The sequence below is a fragment of the Peromyscus californicus genome, unplaced genomic scaffold (genome assembly GCF_007827085.1).
Source record: "Peromyscus californicus insignis strain IS unplaced genomic scaffold, ASM782708v3 Scaffold_4__1_contigs__length_199733344, whole genome shotgun sequence".
In the NCBI taxonomy this organism is placed as follows: Eukaryota; Metazoa; Chordata; class Mammalia; order Rodentia; family Cricetidae; genus Peromyscus; species Peromyscus californicus.
The window spans coordinates 80,220,951-80,247,430 of NW_026294562.1; the positions used below are offsets into that span (position 1 = coordinate 80,220,951).

General features: G+C 46.5%; 1 protein-coding gene across 5 annotated transcripts in view; it reads right to left on the reverse strand.

The window, feature by feature from the left end:
- Positions 1 to 26,480, reverse strand: part of Slc5a11 (solute carrier family 5 member 11) — a 59,496-nt gene that overhangs the window by 14,572 nt on the left and 18,444 nt on the right. For all 5 annotated transcript variants that reach the window (XM_052712323.1, XM_052712321.1, XM_052712322.1 and 2 more), the window contains 7 exons: positions 24,883 to 24,987; positions 23,321 to 23,380; positions 16,309 to 16,413; positions 14,866 to 14,971; positions 11,133 to 11,213; positions 5,719 to 5,924; positions 2,764 to 2,899 (listed from right to left, as the gene is read on the reverse strand). In XM_052712323.1, the coding sequence (XP_052568283.1) occupies positions 2,764 to 2,899; positions 5,719 to 5,924; positions 11,133 to 11,213; positions 14,866 to 14,971; positions 16,309 to 16,413; positions 23,321 to 23,380; positions 24,883 to 24,987 (799 nt within the window). The remainder of the gene's footprint in view (positions 1 to 2,763; positions 2,900 to 5,718; positions 5,925 to 11,132; positions 11,214 to 14,865; positions 14,972 to 16,308; positions 16,414 to 23,320; positions 23,381 to 24,882; positions 24,988 to 26,480) is intronic.

Sequence of the window (26,480 nt, forward strand, 5' to 3'; positions counted from 1 at the left end):
TGTGCCTCACTCTGTTCTGGGGAAGCTCCCCTTCTCCACGCAGACTGAGAAGGAGCAGGGTCCTCTCACGGACATTTAACCATTAACTACAAAGGGTTTTTCCTGCTAAGAATGCAACCTTCAAGCATGCGACACCTGACTGGAGCAAAGTTTACACGTTCAGTGAAGAACGCAGTGTTCTTCCTAGAGTATGTTCGGGGCCAGGGAAGTGGCCTGTTGGGAAAGCGCTTGCTTCACAAGCATGAGGACTGAGTTCAGGTGCCCAGCACCCATATGAGGCTGAGCACAGTGCAGGTCTGTAATCCAAGAGCTGAGGAGGCAGAGACAGGCAGATCCCTGGGGTTCAGTGTCCCCTAGTCCAGCTGAATCAGTGAGCTCCAGGGTCAGTAAGACCATTTCAGAAAGTAAGGTAGAGAGTGCTAGAGATCAACCATTGCTGCACACACGCATGCCTGCACACACACACACACACACACACACACACACACACACACACACACACACACTAAAAGAGAGAGAGACAGAGACAGAGAGAGACAGAGACAGAGAGAGATTGTTCACCTTGGTGAAATTAATTGGTTCAACTAAGTTTTTGTTTTGTTTTTGTTTTTCAAGACAGGATTTCTCTGTGTAGCTTTGGTGCCTTTCCTGGAACTCACTCTGTAGCCCAGGCTGGCCTCGAACTCACAGAGATCTGCCTGCCTCTGCCTCCAGTGTGCTGGGATTAAAGATGTGCGCCACCACCGCCCGGCCTTTCAACTAAGTTTTAATTGACTCCAGCAGCCCTGTGATAATTAACACACCATTCAATAACATTGTTACCTGTTAATTAACCAAGAATTTATATGTAACAAGTTTGCTTGATGCAGACCTCATCCCCACCCATCTTACAGATGAGGAAACAAAGGAAAGAAAGGTGAAATGATGTATTCAAGGCCACGTAGCTCCTGCGTGGCAGAGCTGAGGCTCAAGCACAGGTAGTCTAGAACAGAGCCCACCACCAGCCCCTGTCTGTCCTCTACAACAGAGCCCACCACCAGCCCCTGTCTGTCCTCTAGAACAGAGCCCACCACCAGCCCCTGTCTGTCCTCTAGAACAGAGCCCACCACCAGCCCCTGTCTGTCCTCTAGAACAGAGCCCACCACCAGCACCTGTCTGTCCTCTAGAACAGAGCCCACCACCAGCCCCTGTCTGTCCTCTAGAACAGAGCCCACCACCAGCCCCTGTCTGTCCTCTAGAACAGAGCCCACCACCAGCCCCTGTCTGTCCTCTAGAACAGAGCCCACCATCAGCACCTCTCTGTCCACAGGGACTTGCCCTTAGCAGGCACGCAGTCAGTGTGGTCCCTTTAAACCATGCCTGTTGTTATCTGTCAGGCTTTACAGCAGTCACGTGCTTTTCCATCAAGTCACTAAGAAGCCAAGATCTCAGATCTTGCCCCCTCACGCTTTTCCCAAGCTGTGTGCCCCCTGCGTGGAGACATGACCCATGATCCCCATCTGGGTTAAAGAGGCAAGCTTTCAGAATTCAACACCATGGTCGGTGTCCTTCCCCCAACTCCCCCTTAATTCCTAAAGATTCTGAATGATTTCCACCTAACTGGACTGGCTAATGAATGGTCATTCACCCTATTTTTTTTTTTTTTTGAGACAGGGTTTCTCTATATAGTTCTGGCTGTCCTAGAACTCATTCTATAGACCAGGCTGGCCTCAAATTCACAGAGATCCACCTGCCTCTGCCTCCCGAGTGCTGGGATTAAAGGTGTGAGCCACTACTACCCAGCCATCCTACTCTTCCTTTGCATCTATAACTTGGTGGTTCTCAACCTTCCTAACGCTGTGACCCTTTAATACAATTCCTCATGTTGTGGCGACCACCACCACAAAATTTTCATTTCGACTTCATAACTGTAACTTTGCTAATGTTATCAGTCATAATGTCACATAATCTGATACGCAACCCTAGTGGGGTCACGACCCACATCTTGAGAACCACTAGTATAACCTGTGGGGATGAGGAACAAGAGGATGCTTTCTGGGAGGATCTGATTTATGGTCTTGGTGCTTACAGAGGAATGCTCACTGCTTAAAGAAGAAACAGGTTTGTTCTGTGCAGATCACCAGCTCCTGACACCAGAGACTCCTGGTCACATCACCTACGAAGTATTGTTTATGTATATGTAGAAGCCTCTTGACTGCATTGAAAGAGAAAAAGCTAGCCAAACATGGTAGTGCACACCTGTAATCCCAGCATTTGAGAGGCAGACATGGGAGCATCATAAGTTCAAGCCCAGCCTAGGCCACATAAGCTCCTGCATGTGTGTGTGTGTGTGTGTGTGTGTGTGTGTGTGTGTGTACATGCACTCCTGTAGAGTTATTTATGTCCCCTGATATTTCCTGTCACAGGAGGCCAAAGTTACCAGAACACTGAGCTTGAGCCCTAAAGCATGGGCACATGACTTGTCTTGTGGGAGTAAGCGTGTGGAACCACAGAACCTTGGACTAGTTTGTGGTTTGAAGATACAGTGGAAGACTCCCAGGAAGCATCCACTCCCTCATCTTGGAATACCAGTGGGTCTTGTCTGCTGAGTCAGTGCTGGACAGCAGCATGAAGTAAATAGATGGATGGGAACCCTCTATCTAGTCACCAGGCCGGGACTCTAATCCTACTCTTGTGGGACATTGAGTGACACATTGAGAACATTACCTAGAGCCTGAGACTTGCGGACAAACAGACGACCTTTGCCCCCAGCAACCTGCTCACCTGGAAAGAGGACTCTGCTGACCATACCAGGGAACACCATTAGGAAAAGAGGAAGCACTTTCAGGTACGCTGCCATCAGGGAACCTCCTTTGGCATGAGACAGGTTCTTGGCAGCCAGGCTCCGCTGAACAATCACCTGGAGCAGGGTGAAGGGGTTGGAAGCTGAGGACGGTTTGCTCGCTGGCCCTGTGTAGCTTCGCAGTAGCCCTGGTGGAACTGAGGCCTGGGTCTGCCTGCCTTGCTTATAAGAAAGCATTTCTCCTCACCTTTATCCCAGGTCCAACTGGGGTGGCCATCACTGTCCCCTCCCTATTATATACAGACCCTGTCAGGTACAGTTCACTCCAGAATTAATCCACTTCTTTGGCTACCAGAGTTAGGTAAAAGCATGTACTGAAGACAATCCAGTTTAATCTCTCAGTAGAACAACTTCTTATTTAACAAAAAAAAAAAAGGCAAAGGGCAGATGGAGAGATGGCTGAGCGGTTAAGAGTGCTGGCTTCTTTTTAGAGGAACCATGGTTGGTTCCTAGCACTCACTTGCTGCCTCACAACCATCTGTAACTCTGGTCCCTGGGGATCTGACGCCTTCTCGCATCTACAGGTACCCAGGTACACACACAGTACACAGACATACATTCCGGCAAACATACATAGACATAAAATAAAAGTGAATAAATGCTTAGAAGGGCAAAGGAAAGAGGTGACCTGCAAGGAGAGCCTCCGGTGGGGTTGCTAACTGTGGAGGTGACACGGACTGGCAGTCTGCACCCTGACGTCACATGGTAAGGCTCTCTGAGAATGAAGTGACCTCGGAAAACAGAGAGGCAGAGAAAGAGAAAGGGCTTCCAATGGTGTGGGATGAGTCCTTCCATTTAGCTCTGGCTACAGAATGCACTTTAGAGGTGGAGATAGCCAGCCTGGGTTCAAATCCTGTCTCCTCACTGCCTGGCTGTGTGAATCTGAGCACCGGGTGTCACCTCTAGCCTTAGGGTTCTCATTGACCAAATGGGGCTAATACTAGGCTTGTTTTGAAATTAAGTAAAGCAGGCCAGGCGGTGTTGGTGGCAGCGGCACACATCTTTAATCCCAGCACTCGGGAGGCAGAGGCAGACAGATCTCTGTGAGTTTGAGGCCAACCTGGGTTACAGAGTGAGTTCCAGGAAAGGCACAAAGCTACACAGAGAAACCCTGTCTTGAAAAACAAAAACAAAAAGCAAGAAATTAAGTAAAGCGGAAGCATTTGGAATACTTAGGATAGCATCTAACACATAGTAATTTCTCATAGATAATAATTGCCATAATTTGTCTCTAGCTTTCTAGGCATGGAAGGGCTTTTTTAAAATATCCTTTTGTGTTTAAATTATTATTTTCCTTACTAAATTTAGTCTTCACTCAATCAACACCCTTAATAAGAAGGATGTCTGATGGGGGAATGTCTTTTTGTATGCTGTGAAAATATGTTGCTCTGATTGGTTGATAAATAAAGCTGTTTGGCCAATGGTGAGGCAGAATAGGGATAGGTGGGACATTCTAACTAGAGAGGAGGAAGGAGAAAGGCAGAACAGAGGGGACGCTGCCAGCTGCAGCCATGAGAAGCAAGATGTAAAGATAATGGTAAGCCATGAGCCACGTGGCAAAGTACAGATTTATAGAAATGGGTTAATTTAAGATGTAAGATCTAGGGCTGGAGAGATGGCTCAGAGGTTAAGAGCACCGACTGCTCCTCCAGAGGTCCTGAGTTCAAGTCCCAGCAACCACATGGTGGCTCACAACCATCTGTAATGAGATCTGGCGCCCTCTTCTGTATACATAATAAATAAATAAATCTTTAAAAAAAAAAAAAAAAAAAAAAAAAAAAAAAAAAAAAAAAAAAAGATGTAAGATCTAGCTATCGAGAAGCCTGAGCCAGTAGGCCATACAGTTCGCAATTAATATAAGCTTCTGTGTGTTCATCTGGGTCTGAGCAGTTGCAGGACCACGAGGCCGTAGGAGCTGGGCGGGCACAGGAAAACTTTCAGCTACAGATGTCCAGAGATGGGGTTTATTCACCTCTGTACCACTCCCCTGAGTTCTGTTAGATTTCACAGTACACTGTGCACAAATATGAGGCAAAAGAGATGCCACTTTGAGGCCTATTTCTCTGAAGAGCCTGAACCTCATCAGATGACTTCCAGAGGTTTCACAGTTAAACACAGAATGCTCTCTAAAGATACAACTGCAGAAATAGTGACAGATATTGAGCCCGGGGACAAGTGTTGGGACTCAAGGGATTCATCCATTCAGAATTCACAAAAGCCCTGGTCATGACCGGGACATTAGCAGTCTGTGACTTTCAGATTCTGAAAACGATAGAAATTGTAGCAATTGAGTGGTTCTTTTGTTTTTGTTTGTGGGGGGTGGGGGGAGGGGGTCAGAGAGCAACTTTGGTCAGGTCCCTCCTCAGCCACTTTTTCTTGCAACCCTATTTTAAATTGCATTTCCCTCACTCTCGGACTTCTTCTGCCTCACCCTCCTTTTTAAAAGGTGACACCCTTTAATGTCTCACAGGAGATGCTTATTTATCATCTCTCTGTCTCTCCCAGGCAGTAGCAGGGCAGCTCCATATGGGCTCCAGATTGCTCAAGTACCCAGAGGCGCATCTGGGGTGTCTGCTGGACAAATGACGTGCGTTGCAAATCATGAAATGAAATGTATCATCTCCTTCATACGATTGAGTTTATGACTGACTCTTCCCAGGCAAGCAGGGTATGTTAAGTTCCCCCTTTTGCAAAAATCAGCAGCTCCAGACTCACCATTAGCATTTGCAAGAGTAAGAAGCAAAACATCAGGCTGAGTAGAGGAGAGGATGGAAGGAATGGGGGTATGGGGACAGAGGAACACACACAGCAAAGTCACTCCACTGAAGTCAGCCAGCCTGGCAAAGAAGCATCAGGGAGTCAGTCAGCTCTCATACCTGATCTGTGCACCAGTACCAGAGAGATGGGACGGACATTCCAAATAGGATCCCAGGCCAGGGGAGGTCAGAGGTCACTGGGTCTCGGAAGATGTGGAAGGCATCTTCTCGGGGCAGCCCACAGCTGCTGTTCTCACTCCGGTTACTAGCCAGGGCTGAGAAGTACTGGTCCTTCAGGCCTTCCATCCCACCAACAGCTGCAAAACCTAGGATGCAGAGGAAGTCTAGGGTTGCCAGGAGTTCGTGGAGCCTGCAGCAAGGTAGAGGCAGATGATGGCCTAGTTGGGGCGGAGCTACTGAGGAACAGTGTCCCCTTAAGGGTTCTTAACCTCTGTCCTTTTTCTCTTGTGCCTTTGATAGCTACTGTAGATGGTGTCTCAGAATAACTTCTCTCTGAAATTTATTTATTTACAAGCAGAGACTTGGGTGTGTGGCTGTATTCATGTGCACATGCCACAGTGTGTGTCAAGGTTAGATCGGAGGGCAACTTGTAGGAGTCAATACTCCTTCCACTGTGAATTCCAGAGATTGAGCTCAGATCATCAGGCTTGGCAGCAAGTGTCTTTATGAATCATCTCACTGACTCTGACTACCAACTCTAAATGCATAATATAAAGCACAGAGGATTGTGTATACACACACACACACACACACACACACACACACACACACACACACACGGAGGTATTCAGATCACAGTGGGCTGGGGAGATGGCTCAGAGGATGAAGTCCTTGCTTCACAAACATGAGGACAAAAACAAAGGTAGAAAGGGATTGAGGAAGACACCTAACATCAGCTTCTGACCTCCACATGCATGCTCATGAGCAAGCATACCCATAGACATGTACACATACACCACACACACACACACACACACACACACACACACACACACACACACACAGAGGCATGCATGCAGGCATAACACCCACACACATAAAAGAGATTAAAATTTTTTTGAGAACAGATAGATCACAGCAGCTAGAACAGTTGGGTATAGAATTGGAACAGGAGTGGGATCAAGCTTCCTAAAGTTAACACTGAATCACTTGGTGATTATTGAAGTACAGACTATGGGCCAGAGGGAAGGCTGGCACCTGGGATTCTATCTGATTATTGAAGTGAGGATTCTGATTCAGCAGATCTGGCTGGCAGCTGGAATTCCTTTTATGAGCTTCAGGGTGACACTGAGGTTGCTGGCCATGGATAACACTGAGTAGCAACAGTGTAGGCACTATCAGGGTACCAAATGAAGTTCCACTTTGGTAAGGAATAATGGTTTTGAATTTTAGTTTTAATCTACTCAACTCCTTTCCTGGTCATTTTTCCAGGTCTTTAAACAGCCAATCATATCAGTATCTGTAAATAACTTTACTTGTTGATTTCAATAGGTATCTTATATTTTATATGTCATGAAGTAATGAGAACATTCCTTTACTTAGGAAGGCTTCTAGTGTCAAGTGGTCTGGCTTCTTCTTTAGGAATAAGATTATCAAGGTTTCCTATTTTATCCTGAGTCAAATTTAATGTCACACTCTGTATATGAGCAAGGCATGGTGTCTGTCTCTTGCCCTGGCTGTTTCCGATCATATGTCTGCTTCCTGACTGTAATGATGAAAACTTGTGTTCCACAAGGCTTTCCCCACAATAACAAACTGATATCTCTGAAACTGTAAGCCAGATCTGTGAAACAAATCTTTCCTGTTTCTAAGTTGTTCATGTCAGGCATGCCACAGGAAAGCTAACACAGACATTAAAGAAAAAAGAAGAAGAAGAAAAAAACTTCTGGAAAAGCAGACCCTATCACAGCACAGGTAATGCCCAAGACACCTGAAGCTGAAGGTCCACAAAAGGCAACCAGAGCAATCACTGAAAAATATAAACTCCACCTCAGCCCCTGACCAGATTGACCTCTCCATTAGCAACTTGACTAAAGAGCTATGCTTGTATCTGAACATAAACTCAATTTACCCCAATCTCACTGTCTTATATATTATGTCCAACATGGAAGACAATTATGAGTTACCCAAGAAAGAAAGAAAAATGACCTACCGTTATGAAACAAAGTGATAAAGGCAAACTGATAGGTGACCCAGATGTTGCAACTGTCAGACAGGAAATGAAAAATAACTGATTAATAGGTTATAGGCTGTAGTGGGAACATGGGCAGTATTCATGACTAGATGGACGATCTCAGCAAAGAGATACACAAGGCAGGACTGAATGGGACTGGGGGTGCAGTTCAGTGGTAGAGTGCATGCTTAGCGAGCGTGAGGAGGTGGGTTTGCTCCCCCAATAACTGAAAAGTGAATGAGAAGTGAATGAGAAGGGGGAGAGAGGAAAAGGTGAAAGGATATAGTGGAGATGGTAACAGAAATGACAAATCTCTCATCAGTCAGCCCATCAACAGACAACACAGCCAAAGAAGCCATCAGCAAGCTGGAAAACAGGTGAATAGAAATAACTCATTCCAAAATACAAAAGAAAAGAGGCCATGAGATGGTGTCATATGGGCAATTTGGTGACACTGGAGTTCCAAGAGTAAAAGACACTAGCCAGGTGTGGTGATGCACGCCTCTAATCCTAGCACTTAAGAGACAGAGGCAGGAGGGTCTCTGTGAGATGGAAGCTAGCCTGGTCTACATAGCAAGCCCGTGACAGCCCCAACTACACAGAGAGAGACCTTGTCTCAAAAAAAAAAATTGCAAGAAACAAACAAACAAAAAACAACAAAATGAAAGACTAAAAACACATTGATGGGAGGTGGAGATGAAGAAGAAGAAGAAGAGAGGAAGCAAGAAGAGAGGTGAGAAATTATTATTCTCAAAATGGCTATTAAATCACAATTCCCAAAATCTCAGGACTCTCAATCAGGATAAACACAACCCCCATTTTCATCTATCATACTAGAAATGCTGGGAATGAAAGGGAAAGGAACCGGGCACAGTGACTCATGCCTACTGTCCCTGTACTGGTGTGTGTGGGGGCGGGGGGCTAAAAGGAGGAGGGTCAGACATTCAGAGACAGCCTCAGCTACGCTGTCAGAAAAGGCAAAAGGTGTTAAACATTAAAAAATAAAAAAGATGAAGCAGAAACATTTCCATCAAGGCAACCAAAGTAGGGGGTTGGACTCACGGCACACAGAGGAATGAAAGTAAGAATCGCGGACCTCCCCACTGTGGTACGGGAGGCAGTAGAGGCTCCTCCAATGTACTGGGAAATCAAACCACAGCCGAGGTTATTATATACAGTAAAGGCATTTTTCAAAAGTAATCAATAAACAGGGATGTTTTCAGAGAGACGAAAATTTACTACAGGAGGGAGAGAAAATAGAAATGAAGAATTTTTTTTTTTCTCACAAGAATGCAGAACAGCCTGGCTAAAAGCTAGCAAGTGGTTTTGTTGTGTGAATCATGACACAAATGTATTACTCCATGGTTATTTCTTTGAAATCTCATTTAAAAGTCAAAAGTGACATCTGTCCAAAACACAGACATGTGCCCTGTGCAATGCTAAAAGCAAAACGTGCCTTTAGTATCCACTCCCAGGTGTCTCCACGAATGGCAGCAGTTTCACTTCCAGCGGCAAGATGATTGAGGTTTGAAGTCTGAAGGCACTTATCTAGATTTGAGGCCTAGCTTTGTGTTTGTTTTAATTTATTATGTCTATTTATGTTGCCCAGGCTGACCTTGAACGCATGGGTTCTCAAGTACCTGGACTGCATGTTTTCATCACCACACCTGACTGCACCTGTGCATCACCACACCTGACTGCACCTGTGCATCACCACACCTGACTGCACCTGTGCATCACCACACCTGACTGCACCTGTGCATCACCACACCTGGCTGCACGTGTTCATCACCACACCTGACTGCACGTGTGCATCACCACACCTGACTTCACGTATCACCACACCTGACTGCACCTGTGCATCACCACACCTGACTGCAGCTGTGCATCGCCACACCTGGCTGCCATCTTACTCTACCAGCCATGCTGTTTAGCAGTTATCACCTTGAGTTTTGCAATCTAAAAGAGTAACAGGTTAGGAAGAAGGCTCAGTAGCTAAGGCACTTGCCATACAAGTATGAGGACCAGAGCTTGGATGCCCAGAAGCCATGGATGAACTAGTTGGGTTTCACAACCCACCTGTAACGTCAGCATGTAATAGGCAGAGACTGAATCTTCGTAGCAGGCTGACTAGCCATACTAGAATTGTTCATGTGAAGAGATGTAGACACAAGATACTCAATGTCAGCCTTAGACTTCTACATACAAGTACATACACCCCCACATATATGCCCACACACAAGCAAATATGCATATATAAGTGCATGCAACACACACACACACACACACACACACACACACACACACACACACACACACGCAGAGAGAAAGAGAATAACCAAGATTCCTGATGTCACTGTCCCGAGCTTTACATGGACATATATCTAAATGTCACATGCTTTAGCATGTCATGTAAGACGGTGGTGGCCCTGGGTGCAGAGTACATGAAAACACTGTTCTGCTGTTATAGTCTTCAGTGTCTAAATAATCTCAAAAGGTCAAAAACATCACTGACTGTTAAAGTTATCCCTCCCTCCGTTTCATATATAAATGATTTATGCCAACATTTATCCATACCAGTATCAGAAAATATCAATTTTCACTTTGAAAATTAGTAAATCCATTGGTTATCCAATGCAAAGTGGTCATCCCTGAAATCATATACACACAAGCAATGAAAACAGACTTAACAGGTTGTATTTATATACATACATATATGTGTAACAATAATAAAGAAAAAGGTGCCGGGCAGTGGTGGCACACGCCTTTAATCCCAGCACTTGGGAGGCAGAGCCAGGAGGATCTCTGTGAGATTGAGGCCAGCCTGATCTACAGAGCGAGATCCAGGATGGGCACCAAAACTACACAGAGAAGCCTGTCTTGAAAAACCAAAAAAGAAAAAAGAAAAAGGGACCATAAATTTGAAAGGGAGTCGGGAGGGGCATATAGGAGGGGTTTGAGAGAGGAAAGGGAAGGGGGAGGTGATGTAATTATACTTTAATTTAAATTAAAAAAAAAGGAAATTAGTAAATTCCAGGGCTGGGGGTATGGCTATAACCCCAGAGCATGGGGAAGGGGGAGACAAGCGACTCCAGAGCACACCAGCCAGTGTAGGCCAATCAGTGAGCTCCAGACTCAGTGAGAGACTTTGTCTCCAAACATTAAGGTGGAGAGTAACTAAAGAACTCTGATGCCGCACATGCAAATGATCTCTCTCACTCTCCCCCCCCCCCCACACACACACACTGGAACAGGAGGGACCAGGTAGTAAGTAACTAAGCATGCGTCCTGATCCCTGAGTCTGCTTGTCAAAATGACGAAAGCCGCAGTCTCCACTTACTGTAGCCCATCAGGATGAATGCACCTATGAGCATGATCCCAGTCTGCAGCGCATCTGTGTAGATAACAGCAGCCAGACCACCTGGAGGGGGGAGCACAGAGTAGGGTCAGGTCACATGGGAGGATTGCTCTGAGTTGGAGGGAGCCTAGAAGGTGGAAATCCCATAGAGCTCTGAGAATTGAGGAGTCGCCCAGATGGCCACCTCAGCTGCTCCCTGTGCACTCTGAACATGTAACAGCACTGCTTTGCTGCTCCTTCATGGGGAGCTGAAGTTGATTTCTCTACTTCTGTGGTATAGGCCTGGTCCTGTGACTCGCTGTGATCAAAAGAATAGGGTGGACATGCTTGTATGTAGCTCCAGGCCTTCCCTCAGGGAGCTCTGGGACTTTGTTGCCCTAAGAACAGCATGCTTTAAGAAGCTTCAGAAACTGTGGTACCATGTGCCTGGAATCCTAGAATGTGGAAAGTGGAGACGGGAGAGGCAGGAGTACTGTGCTTGCTCATGGCCAGGCTAGGAAACATAAGACCACGTCTTCAAACAAGTCTAAGGTAGCTAGCTGGAAGGAACTGGGGGTGGGGGGTTAGAGCACTTGCCAAGCCTTAGGTTCAATCCCCAGCCACACTTAACTCATTGGAAGGGAAACTGCTCCCCACAGCCCAAGCTAACCACCTACCACACCAGGGAGGCCATCTGTTTCAGCCAGCTGTTCCAGCTGTCACTGAACTATAGTTCCACAAAGCCAGGTGAGACCATCAAATCAGCCATCCAGGCAACCCACAGACTATGGGGATTAACCGGCCATTGTTTAAGCCCCTCACTGTGTGGATACCTTGTTACATGGCATGTGGGTAGCTTGTTACACAGCAGTTCCTCAGTGATACAGGAAGTGGTACTTGGACTACAGGCCTAACTCTGAATGTTTTCCTTTTTTACTAAAAAAAAAAAAAAAAATTTAGATTAACATGCCAAATATTAGGTTTGACTATGGAATATTCAAATAGAATTAATTCTTAATTCTCCTCTCCCTCCCCCGCACGTCACCCTGGCCCCCTGTTAGCCACAGCTTCTTTTCTGCTTTCGTGTCCCATGTCCCTTTGCCTTCCTTCTTCCTTACTTCAGCTTTTCCTACATGAATACCTTCAACATTTGTGACGATTACTTTATAAGAATTATACTTTATTTCAAAATATTGAATTTCGTTTATTTGTGTGTGCATGTACGTGTGGAGATCAGAAGACAGCTTGAGGGACTCAGTATTTTCTTCCACCAGGTGGGGTCCAGGGCTTGGACTCACTCTGACAGATTTGGTGGCAAGCACCTTTCGCCCAGAGGCATCTCTCTGGTCCAACACCCTTATTTTTAAGGTTGGAAGAAGAATGTGAGTTCTAGGTATCCAGAACACCACCCAGGCTTCTTTAACACCATCATGGCTACCTAAGAGGATCCTCATTGAATTTGCCCTCCCAAAACATCTTTGTGGTGTTTGCAAGTCCATCAACATGGACAGAGTAAGATCCCAGCCTCTCCCCAGTGTCTCCCTCCATATGGGAAAGGAACATTGACCTGATACAAACGTGTTCACATGAGGGCAATTGCTATGCAATGAAGAAAAACATGGAGCCAGGTGTGGAGTAGCCAGGCGGTGGTGGCACACACCTGTAATCCCAACACTCAGGAGGCAGAGGCAGGTGGATCTCTGTGAGTTCCAGGCCAGCCTGGTCTACAAAGTGAGTTCCAGCACAGCCAGGGCCATTACACAGAGAAACCTTGTCTCAAAAAAAGAAAAAAGAGAAAGAAAGGAAGGAGAGAAGGAAGGGAGGAAGGAACGAAAGAAGAGAAAGAAAGAAAAACATGTAGAAGAATATGGTATCCTTAACGTCCCCTTCCTGGTCAGCAATAATGGAGCCCTCTTTCAAGTGACAGGGGACCTGGCTTACAATCCCACCCTAGTTCTCTGATGCCCCTTCAGTGAGCCAGAAGTCTTAAAAGCCCACAAATTTGGTACCGCTGAGCCCATCTTACTTCTATATCAAGACTTACTGAATATTGCCCACTTACCAGGCACTGTGGCACAATTAAAGACAATTAAAGATTTCATTTAATTGGTCACTGAATATCTGGAGAGCATGCTACCATGCTCTGTGTGCCCACCAAGTGGCATGTTCCTGCTCTCATAGAACCTCCAGCCTCACAGAGAGGACAGACTCCTCGAAACAAGGAACTGGCCATGGCAATTAGCTCCCTCTTCTGCTCCTGCTCTGAACACATGCCTTCCAGGAGGCTTTCTGTATCAGGGGCCTCTCACTGTGTGTCCCCTCCCTGATTAGAGTCTCCAGTGGTGTTCCATATCACTTGGAGCAAAATCCAGGATCCTCTCATTGCCTGCATAGCTCTGGTCCCTTCCCTGCCTCCTAGCTGGTTCCTATTCAGAGCGATTGAAGTTAGGGTCTGAGGAAACCCTTTAGTAGCGCCCCCTAGAGTTCAATGGATACAAGGCGCATTGTCATTGCCACTGACCCCCTTGCTAGTCCATGGCTGGGGGAAGTGTGCTTTCATTCCATAGGCCTTAGAATTGTCTTTCCCTCTGCTTGGAATTCTCCACACTTCTCATGTCACTTAAATTTGGTTGAAAGACAAAGATTGCCTTTGTCTATGTTTTTAAAAAAGCCTTCCCTTCATTGGTCCCCAGCTTCTCGGTTCACCCTTGATCGCATTCATCAAGTATAATAACATACTCTGACATTACCAATTGATTTCCTTGTCCATTTGTTTCCTCATAGCCACTAGAGTACGTGTGTGTGTGTGTGTGTGTGCGTGTATGTGCACATGTACATACAACAGTTTTGGGTTTTGTAATTAGTTTGGTTCTGGTGGTTTTCTTTTTGTTAGGAGAGGGTGTTAAGAAATAGGGTTTCTCTGTATAGTCCAAGCTGGCCTTGAACTCAACATTCTCCTGCCTCAGGCCCCCAAGTTCTGGGATTATAGGCATAAGCCAACACACCCAGCTTTACAGTAGAGACTGTCTTCCTGGTTCCTTTCCATACCATTTTCTCTGGTGCCCGGCACATAGTAGGTGATCCACATGCGTGAATATGTGTATATGCATGTACATTTGTGGAATGAATTATACCAAGGGGTGGCAGAGAAGTGCAAAGCTAAATAGGTGACTATTTAAAAAAAACAACTACTTGAAAGCCTACTATGTGCTAGGCATTTTCTTGAACACAAATCTAAGAGAAAAAAAAACAAAGCTGCCTGAACTTAGGCGTCAAAATCAGCTGTTCATTGCCCAGCTTTGTATCGTACATGTGGACTCACATGCTTAGCACTTAGTAGGTTCTCAACTAGTCCTTCTGGAATATGAGACTAGGAAAACATTGTGTAGCTGTGGGATGTTTTGCTTGTTTGTTGAAACAGGGTCTCACTACATAGCCCAAGCTGGCCTCAAATGCAGAATCCTCCTGCCTCAGCCTCCTGAGTGTTGGGATGATGGACACAAACCACCTCGTCTGGCTTCTGTGTGGTACACTTAAGTAATCCCTTTTCTTATTAAGTAACCCCCTTTCCTTTGGATAAGGCTTTTAAAAATGTCATTGTTCAGGCTAGTGGGGTGAGATTTAGTGAATAGATGGCCTTAGCAAACTAAAACACCAGAAGTTGTGCCAGAATAAAGTGGGTTGGCCCATCGCCCTGCCCGCCAACTCTCTGAGCATCACCCATGTCCCATGATACCTGCAACGGTGTACAGAGCTGTGATGGCCAGCAGCCCCACTATGGCCAGGTACAGATCCAGGTTCAGGGACTGCTGAATGAAGATGGCACCTGCATACATGTCTACCTGTAGGATGAGAAGTCAATGGGTGAGTGGATGAGAGGGTGGACTAGAGAAAGGATGGGGGAGAGACTAAATGGGCAGATGGGGGAGGGAGTGAATAGGTAGACACATGAAGTCGTGTGTGGATGGATGGATGGATGGATGGATGGATGGATGGATGGATGGATGAGTGGACGGAGGAGGGAGTGGGTGGTTGATGGGCCAAGGAATGGATAAGTGAACGGAGGAGGGAGTGGGTAGATGATGGCATTCACAACAACTCCCCAGGGGCAGGTTCCCTCCCAGACTCTACAAATACAGAAGAGCTACACACATTAATTTCCTCAGCCATCTAATCCTAAACTGGGGGACTCGAAATGAAGCCCCGTGGGCAGCTAAGTTTGAGAGCCCTGCCCTGCTCTCTGGCAACAACCTCATGGCCTTCCCGCTTCTGCTGTGGGTCTTCCTACCCACTCTCCTCCACACTGCAGCCTTTGCTCCACCCAGGATGGTATCATCCTTCTCCCCATTAAAGCTCTTGTGTGGCTTTCACCTCATCCACCGTAGGGCTGGGGGAGAGCTTACACCAGACCCTTCAAAGTCGGCAAGCTGTTAACCTCATGTTCTTTATTCACTCTGTGTTTCTAGGGCTCAGGCTTTCAGAAACAGTCCATCTCCCAATATATTATGTTTTTATTCATCTTCCAGCTTCGGCTGGTGGTGGTCCAGCCATCTGGAATGGCAATGCCCCTATTTCCAACTGGTGGATTCCTTCAAAGATGACACTCACCCCCTACCAGGCTATAAGTAAGCATCCTAGAAGGAGTGCCTTGAGTCTGCAGCACGGACAGTCAGTTGCTGCTGTTTGCACCAAATGGAATTTCTTCTGCCCCTGCCCCATGTGGGACTAGATAATTGCCACCCCCAGAGCCATGCCTGGTGAGCAACCCGTGCTTGGAGGTAACAGTGCATCTGCTCTTTGCCACCTTCCTGCCGATCAGCCCATCCAAAGGTCAGGGTGAGGCAGGCCCTGGCTGCCCTCAATACATCTGATTACTATCTGACCACGCCCTTGTTTTTAGAGGTAGGTCACAGTCCTACCCAAGAGCAGGGGCGTGGGGGTGGTTCTTGGATCTCTATTCAGTGACCCCATCATTATGCTGAGATGTCACCAAACTAGCTTTGGCAGGCATAGGGAGGGATCCCTTGTCCTTCTCTGTCTGTCCTTTCTACGTGCTTCTTTTGCCCTCCTTACCTCGACTTCCCTCTAACATCAAACCTGCCCCAGGGGAGGAGAAGGAGATATGAGGAAACTCCTCACAGTACTCTAGGGGGGTGGCCAGGCCATGTGTCTGCCTTACTGAGATCTTGGTGAAGATGTAGATGAACAGATAGAGCACAGCCAGGGTGATGGAGATCCTGCTGCCCCCGAAGCGCCTCCTTAGGTATTCTGGCATCGTGGTTACCTGGAGGTTGAAACAGTTTTTATCGAACCCAACTGACTGTGGGCATTTGCCTCCTCCGCCTGGCCACCAACCCTGGCCACCTCCTCCATCCCCACAAAGTCAGATGAGCAGAGCATCATCTTGGGCTTCTCCACGGGAGACTTTAAGGAGGAAGAGGACTTGGGGAGGGGGTGGACTGGGTTCTATACAGGGCTGTGCACCTAACTATTGTTTCAGGTTTATTTATTTGTGTGTGTGTGTGTGTGTGTGTGTGTGTGTGTGTGTGTGTGTGTGATCAGTGCATTCCACAGCACAAGTGTGGAGGTCAGAGGACAGCTTGCAGGAGTTGACGCTCCTTCCACCATGGAGGCCTGGGGCTCAAACTCAGGTTGTCAGGCTTGGCGGCAGACACCTTTCCCGGCCAAGCCCCTTCAACCCCACCCCAACTACTGTGCTTCTGAACATGAGGCGGAGTTAGTTCTCCATCCTAGTTCTGCTGTATGCTGGATTTCTTTAACGTAGTGTTTTCTATTTAAGCGAACTTGCCTTTTTACTTAAATAACTTTATCCAACAAAATGATACTTTTTTTTTTTTAAAAGCAGTTCTGAGAATTGGATTCTGGGCCTCTTGCATGTTAGGTCAGTGTTCTTCCCCCTGAGCTAATGCTAACGCTTGAAAATGAATTGCTACTGCTAAGTAGAAATCAGTCCCAAATTTAAGGGAACCCAGAAAAGCGAATGTAGGAACAACAGAGCAGTGAAGGAGATCATCTGTTCCCTTTTAGCAACTTCCTGTTGCTTAGAGCCGCTCATGGGGCCAGAGGGAAGCCACCCGTGAGCAGATGGGCAACACTGACTGGACACAGCAGGGTATTAGGAGGAGGGGCAGCAGCAGCACACAATTGTAAGGGGACACATTGGGGCCACCCAGGGTGGGGAGTTGGGGGAATAAATGTATTCACACATGAAACTGTCAAAGAACAACTTTTGATTTTAGAAGAGAGGAGCAAGAGGAACATTGCTGAAGTGCTGAAGGCATCCAAGCTGCACACGAGACTTTGCCCTTTGTCCCATGATAAGATGAAACGCACAGTGATTACATGTCAGGTAAGAGCAAAATAAAACTCACTTCAAAAATTAAGGGGAAAAATCACCAAGCAAGGTGGTATATGCTGGTAATCCCATCATTCAGGAGGCTGAGGCTGGAAGACTGAGAGTTTAAGGTTGTACAGTAAGAACCTGTTGCTCAAAAAACAATGAATGTTCTCTCTCAACCACTCTGGGACTTCTGACATGCCGATGTTCTCCCACAAGGTCCCCAGTGTCAGGTGGGCAAGGATGGGGTGACGATACTCATGGGTACATGTCTACACTTGGAGGGGGGGGGGCGCACTGTGCTGTGGTTTGAGCTCACAGCATCTTCCAAAAACTCACATGTGGAAGGCTTGGTCCCAGTTGATGGATCCAGTCAGAGAAGTGATTGGATCCTGGGGGCTTTGACCCAGCAATGGGTTCATAACTTGATGACATTATCATAAGGTGGTGGGAGCTAGGAAGAAGGCCTGGTTGGAGGGGTAGGTCACTGAAGACCCGCCTTGAGGGATAGATCTTGTCATGAGCCCCTTCCTGTCTCTCTGCTTCCTGGGTGCCATGAAGTGAGCTGCCTTCTCTACCACCTTTCCCCTCCATGATGTTTCTGCCCTGCCCTGGGTCTAAAAGCAAGGAAGCCTGTGGACAAGAGATTGAAACCTCTGGAAATGTGAAAATAAACCCTCCCCTTCTCTCAGGTATGATGTTGAAGTGATGAAAAATGATTAACAAGGGCTGAGTGGCCAGACCTGCTTCAAGAATACCAAGTCCTTGCAGTGATCCCAGCATTTAGGAGACTGAGGCAGGAGGATTATCAGTTTGAAGCCAGCCTGGGCTATCTGGTAAAAATCTGTCCCAAAAAAGTTAAACTAGGGGGCTGGAGAGATGGCTCAGCGGTTAAGAGCACTGACTGCTCTTCCAGAGGACCTGAGTTCAATTCCCAGCACCCACATGGTGGCTCACAACCACCTGTATTGAGATCTGGTGCCCTCTTCTGGCATGCAGGCAGAACACTGTATACATAATAAATAAATAAATCTTAAAAAAAAAAAGTTAAACTAGTAAGTTCATAGTAGAATCTGACTGGATGTTCTAGTGTTTCGGGTAAGATAAATTGAATGTTGATGCATGTTTGAATTTTTCATATTAAAATATTGGCAAAAAATAAACATAGCAATAGCTATTTTTAATAGGGTCAATAAAGCTGCTTTATCCATCTCTTCTCCTCAAAAGGCAAGGATGTCCTGCATGAGTCCTCTGATTTGCTGAATGGCAAGCTCAGCAGGAAGTTTGCAGAAGTATTTTATACTGAGCTCTGACACTGTCAGGCATGGTGCGAGGAGAGTTGAAGACAGCCTTGTACACTGTGGGACTCGGGCCCTAATCAGAGAGTACAATGGGCACTCCAGTCCATTCAGATAAACGTGCCAAAAAGATACTCTGGGCAAGCACTATCTAATCTGTGAATGACAAGACAACTGCCATCTGGGCTTGCTTCCTGAGCTAGACTCTTCTCATTGGCTGCTGGCTCTGACTATCAGTTGACCCTGGGGTCAATCCAGGACAGCTGCTACAGGAAGTTTCTAGTTATTAAAAGACAGGAGAAAAGGAGGAAGAAGTGGAGGAGGAGGAAGAAAGGAACAAAGGAGACCTTGCTTCGTTAGCACACTACACAAAAAGCTTTCCGATCTCAAAGGTAGCCCTTATTCCAAAGTCCAAGCCACTCAGGAAATGGCCTATTGAGTCAGAAAGTCAAGACCACAATACTCTGACTACAGACTCAAACCACAGCTGACTTCAGTGAGGAAGGCCCAAGGGACCACATCCCTCTTGCTGGTGCTGGCTAAATGGGCAGAAGAAGTAAATGCAGCAGCCTGATACAGTGGCACATACCCAAAATCCTGGTAGGAAGATCACAAATTCAAGATCAGCATGGCCACATATTGAGACTGTTCCCAAAGCTGACTAAAACAAAATGAACTGAACAAAAGACGGCCGCTCTTAGAGATTCCTACTCCAGCTCCCAGGGCTCTGGCTGATGGTGGCTCTGCATCACACACACACACATTCTCCACTGATGATAGAATCTTTGGAGGGGGTCCAGAGACTGTGTCCTCTCTCCAGATCAGATCCAGTCTGCCCCTCATCCATGCCCATGGGAACCCCCTCACTACTCCTGTGAAATCAAGGACACCTGCATGAAGCTGAATGCATGGCTCTTCACTAGATGAACGCACAGAGGAAATGTCACAAGAGCACTTCGGTTGCTTGGCGGGCACCTGAGAACTACGACTCAATCTCCATGTCCGTAAGCAAAGCTAGGCTCTAAGGATGAGAAGTATTTGAGCTGTCCTCTAACATGGTAAATATACAGTAACATCTAAGGGGAGGTCTCAGTCTGTAAAATACAGTGGCATCGTAGGACTGGGGAGATACTCAGTCTATCTTGCTGTGCTAGTATGAGGACCAGAGTTCGATCCTCAGAACCCGTGTACAAACTGGATGTGGCAGCAAGCACACTTAGCAATCCCAATACTGAGGAGGCAGAGACAGGAGATCCCGGCCAGTCAGCCTATTTGAATTGGTGAGCCCCAGATCCCAGTGAAAATTCCTCTCTTAAAAAATAAGGTGGTGTTGGCTCCTGAGAAACAACACCTAAGGCTGAACTCTGGCCTGCATGTGCATAAGCATGCATATACACCCACATACAAATAATGAATAAATAATCAATTCTCAATGGATAACAGCAAGTGGGGAAGTTCTAGAAGATATTATAGAAAAATATCATAATGACCTTGGAGTAGGTAAAGATTTTTGTTGTTATTATATGAGAGAAGGTTTATATACTCTACAGCCCAAGCTAGCCTGGAACTCATGTAACCTAGGCTTGCCTCAATCTCATGGCAATCCTCCTGCCTTAGCCTCCTGAATGCTATAATATAACAGATATGAACCATCACACCTAACTAGGAAAAGACATTTTTAAACAAGACATTGAAATGAAAGGTGATAAATGGGACTATGGTAAGATGGAAATCTGTTTATGGAGAAGCTCCAGGAATGAAATGAATGGCTAGGTGTAACAGTGATAGAATATCTCCCTGGCCTGTACAAGGCCAGGCTCCATCCCTGGTGTCACACACACACACACACACACACACACACACACACACACACACACACACACACACACGGGAAGGGGGTGCAAAAAAGGCCAGCCTCTGAGTAGAAAAGATGTTTGCAACTCTTAAGCACCCCAACAGCTTATTTCTAGAACTGACTTTGTAAACTGCAGAATTTATAAATCAATAAAACAAGTGATACAGCTTAATAGCATAAAAATGGGCGAATGCCCTAGATGACTACAGTGGCTCCCTTCACTCAAGGGGATCGACTCGTGAAGGCTCACAGTGTAACCCCGATCCACGTGCTCACGGTTTTGGTGTTGTCCCTGTCCGTTTAGACTTGCGGCAGCACCATGGTGGGAGCCCGTGGCCCAGCAAAAGTGCCCTCTTCACTTCCAGGAAGCTGAGGAGAAGAAAAGGCCGAGAACATGGTCCCGCAGTCCTCTCCAAGGGCTCTACATTTTAAACCCTCCTGTAACGGCACCTCCCTGGAGATCTGGGTAACACTTTAACCTCCTGGGGACATTCTAGACCTAGACTGTAGCTACCAGCTGCTCCTTCAGAGATGACATTCAAATGGCCAGAAAGCCATGTGAATTGGCAATAGAAAGTTCAGAGATGGGGCTGGAGAGATGGCCGTGTGATTAAGAACCTTTACTGCTCCTGCGGCAAGTCACATCGAGTGACTCATGACCACCTGTCACTCCAACTGACTCCTTCTGGCCTCCATGGGCATGGGCACTGTACACACACACACACACACACACACACACACACACACACACACACCGCACAGAATTTTTGATATCAGACAATACCAAGTGTTGGCAAGGATGTTAAGCACTGGACAACTTGGGCTCCCAGACACTTGGAGGTGTGGGGAGTGGAACTGCTCTGTGAGAAAGATTGACAGCATCGTGTGAATTTAAGATTCTCCCCCTCAGCATGTATTTTTGTACATCAAGACTTGTATAAGCCAGGAGTAGAGGAACCTACCTGCAATGCCAGTACTCAGGAGGCTGAGGCAGGAGGATTGTGTGTGGAAGGCTAGCCTGAGCAAGATCTTGTCTCAAAATAACATGTAAGAAGGTGTCATTAAGCAGCGCTGTCCCAATAGCATAAACTGAACGCCCACACATGGCAGAAGGATTAATGGCAGGAGCTGGAGCCCACCCTACCCCACAGTGCTTAGGGCAGTGGCCTCTCATCCCACTCACTACGTAGCTGAGGGTGGCTACACACATCCTAACTCTGCCCACACACAGCTTGAAGGAGTGAAAGCAACTGATTGAAACTCCATTTTGCAGGGCGCATAACTGAAACTGTTAACACTAAGCCAGGAGGTGAGTGCCCATGACTAGAGGAGAAGAAAGCATCTAGAAGAGAGGCAGGCTTCCATCCCGATGTGGGTGTTCCTTTTACAACAGTCTGCTAAGTGACACATTTGTGCTTTACGGCTCTACTGGATGTTTCCTGCCAGCCTGCCTTTACTTCCAACCAAAGCAAACTGGATGGTGGTTTATGCTCTCAGTCCCATGGCACTCACCCAGCATAGGCTCACCCTCTCCTGTGAATACTTGGAAGATGCCGCCCAAAGGATGTCTAAAAAAAGTCCCGGGAATTTTATTTGATTTTTCCTTATTTTGTGGTGCTGTGCATGGAACCCAGGGCCTCATGTTGGGGCTAGCGAGGTACCATTGGCCTGCACCACAGTCTTTACTTCATCTTGTTATAGAACAGTATGAGCGTTGCCCAGCTCTGTTCACGTTGTCCCTTTTCTTGGCCTTATGTACCATGGAAAGGATGGCCCCTCTTGGTTGGAAGGCACTGTGGCTATTGATGATTTCTCTACTACAAACAGCTATAGCAGCCTGAGTTACCTCAGATCTTTGTGACTTTTCTCAACCTCACCCCACTCCCCACAGCCAACTCCTCAGCAGGTGAGTTTTCTGTTTGTCAGAGAAAATGGGATCCATCCGCTGAGAACACCTGTCAATCCCCTTCAGCCCGGAAGAACAACCTGCATCTCACACCCCTTCTTCTCCCCCAAGTCTGATCAGCTAAAATTATTGCTTAGTAGTGGGTAAAGGTGATTGCAGCCCAAAACACAACAACTCAAGTTCAATCCCCATAACCCACGGAAAGAAAGAGAACCAGTTCCTGAAAGTTATCCTCTGACCTCCACAACCTCTCTGGCACACATGCACCCACACTTACACACACACACACACACACACACACACACACACACACACACACACATACACACAAGTTGGTATCTTGTCTGTGCAACACTCTGTTGATATTCCATCTTAGTCAGAAATAGCTCAATTATAGATTTGAGTGTGAAAGGAAAGGGACCACTGTGTCACATACATGCACACATATATACATGTGTGCGTGCATTTTAGCTAAAAGCAACACGTTATGGCTTATGCATGTAAGGGATTACATGGTTTATCTTTGTGTTCTGTCATTGAAAAGATGTTTCTGAGGCCAGCCTCTGAGTACCCCGTGTGTGCTATGGATATCGGGTACCATTCAGATCTGTGTGGGAATGGGGTTCCTTTCTTCTTTCTCACCTGTGTACCATCTGTCCCCGGTGCCGGGTGACTTAGCGGCTATCTGATGACTATCCACATGTGGGAGAGGATGCGGGCTAGCCTTCCCAAGGGTGTTCACACGCCATATTGCCCGCCCCCCTTCACACTCACCTGGCCAGCAATGTAGATGGGAAGGAAGATCCAGGCTAGCATCAGCACAGAAAACAAGCCCTGCCCCAAAAAAACACAATCAGAGCTGCTTTGCCCACACGATGGAGCCAGTCCCCTGTGCCTTGAGTTGGTCTAGCCTGTGCTCCACCCTTGCTAAGGTGGTTCACTTTCCCTGGCCTTTATATCTCCATGTTTAAAGTGATGAGAGATTAATAGCATAGGGCAGGGTGCCTGAGGTCTCAGCTTCTTGGAGGCTGAGATGGGGTCATTTGAGTCAAGGAGTCTGAGACTAGTCTGAGGAACATAGTGAGACCCTCAAAACAAAATGAAACAGAAACTCTCAATGAGAGAGAGAGAGAGAGAGAGAGAGAGAGGAGAGAGAGAGAGAGAGAGAGAGAGAGAGAGAGAGAGAGAGAGAGAGAGAGAGAGAGAGAGAGAATTAAGTAGGAGAAAAGAAAATGAGAATAAAGACTTGGAGACATCTAATTCTGTCTCCTAAATACCACACTGTCTTCTTTGGTCCATTCTGCACCCACCTCCTCTTCCCCTGCAGTGGTGGGCTATACCAACAGGGAGCTGAGGATTCTGGGAGAGTTACCACAGGTCTCAAGAGCCATCTTCTTCTTTTATGGGTTAGACATAAGAGGACGTCACTAGATTGCTTCAGGAGAATCAATCAGTCCAATGGTGCTGAATGAGCAATTAATTAATCCATACCAGCCTCTCTTCCACACCCTTCACAATTAGGAGTTTAATCAATCCTCACACACGAATGTTACATGGCAGGGACCATGATTACCCCTAATGTACACAGGAGGTCCAGAAAAGTCAAGTAACTTGACCAAGGTCACACTGCTTGCAAGCATGAATGCTGAGGCCACCTGGTTCTAGCCTGTAGGTTCTAGCCTGAGAGTGTATGTGACATAGGTGTCTGTGCCTGGCACAGGACAAGCACTTTAAAAGTGTTCATGAACTGGCTGTTCTTCCAGAGGTCCTGGATTCAAGTCCCAGCACCCATACGGTGGCTCACAACCATCTGTAATGAGATCTGGCTCCCTCTTCTGGCCTGCAGGGATACATGCAAACAGAATACTGTATACATAATAAATAAATAAATCTTTAAAAAAAAAGTGTTCATGGTTATGAATGACACAAACACCCACAGGAGAAGCTGCTCTGAGGTGCTTGCTATGGAGAAGAATGCATCTCTGTGTCTCTAGGGACATGAAGGCCACACATCACTGAACATTCTCTTTCAGTAATGGCCAACGGATGCTTAAAATATACAGCTATATCTTCTGTCATCTGCCACCTGCTATTTTCTACTTATGCAAGGAAGCATCCTGAGCCCTCACCCTCATGATTTTGAGGGTTGTGGCCCTATGGGTCCCCACCAAGCAGATACAGGGAGACCCAAGTAAATTTTGTTGGCTAGGAGCACCTTTGAAGCCTGTTTGCTTAACTAAAACCGCATTTCACTTTTAAAGTGCCAAGCATTCCCACACCTCCCCCGGTTCTACTGCAGAACAAAGGGGAGATGTCTGTATCATGGCAAAACTCACGTTAAGCTCATAGGCGGCGACAGAAATGCCCACAGCAGCACCGGACCCTGCTAGGCCAATGAAGTGTCCGCTTCCAACGTTGCTGGCGAACAAGGATGCACCCACCTGTAGGGAAATGAATGGGAAGGGTCCTGGAGCTGGGCCTGGGAAATTGTCCCTATTCCCAGTTTGGACCACTCTTCCAAGGGACCCAGACAAGCAGGGAAATAGAGAATGTGGGACCATTCTATCCTACATGCCATATTTGTGCAGTAGACAGCTTGAACAACTGTCTGTAGCATCAGTGGTGGACAAGATTACAGGTAAATACTTCATGATGCAAACCAGCTCTGGTGTCCAACTCAACTGCTGCAAGCCACAGGAAAATGTGATGGAATTCAGCTACTATCACAAAAGCTACTACTTGGAAAGGTCAAGGACTTTTCAGAAGGTCAAGTGATGGCTTAAGAAGTCTTGGTGATATTTTAGCTTTTGTATATATATTAGCCGATTCCTGCAATGACTTCCTTGTATGCTGTGTATGCTTCCAAGAACTACTAACAGTGTATTTTATCTAAAATACCTATCAAGCATCCAAGGCCAAAAGATCTCCTGAATTAAGGTAAACTAAGCTCACACCCTCCTTTCTTATACAGCCCTAGTGGTATTTATACTAACATTATAGACTCCTAACATTTACCTAACCACCTCTAGGAATGTAGTTTGAGCACATAAATTCCCTTTTCTGATATATTAACAGATTTTAGCTCTTAGTTGACCTCCTCCCTTACCACTCCCCTTTTGGGTTGTAAAAGAAACCGATGGTCACTGCCTGAGGAAAACTCTTGTCTGCCTTTATGACCCTGTAAGAATTCAAGCCTGGTGACCTTGCTTTAGCTAGAGCACTGCTATTGCATGGGTATATAACTGTAAACCTCAGAGACTGGGAGAGGATTTTGACTGGAGAACTAGATGGAGAACTAGAAGAATGAGATGGAAGATGAGGAAGAGCCAGATGGGGACAAATGAGATGAGAAAGACCAAGATGGGGCAGAACTAAGATGAGAGACTTAAGATAGAACTTAGAGAGGACAGCAGATAAATGTAGAGAGAAATTAGGGAAGAAATGAGCTAGGCATGAGAACAGAACTGAAGCTGTGTAGATAGGATTTTATCCCAGAAGAATAAAGTAGACGGACTAAGAGCTTGGTGTAATTAGATTCTTTTCCCAAAAATAATTTGCACAGTTCATAGCTTCTCTTCTGGGCCCCTGGGAAGAAGATTATTAAGGCTGGACCATAATAATTTGAGACTCAACAAAGTGTGTGTGTGTGTGTGTGTGTGTGTGTGTGTGTGTGTGTGTGTGTGTGTGTGTGTTTGACAGACAATGTCTGTAGATCCACTTTAAAGGAATAGCTAATTGGACTGTTGTATTTGTTATCTGTACTTGGTCCCAGGAATGGACTCATATTTTCATTCAGACTTTAGCAGCCCAGCATGTACTCCCCAGGGCAGGTGCTGAGCATGACAGCGAGGCTTGAGCCCAGGCAGTACAGCAGTCTACTGCTGTGGGATGGTCTGAATGTCAAATCTGTTGCTCTGATTGGTCAAAAAATAAA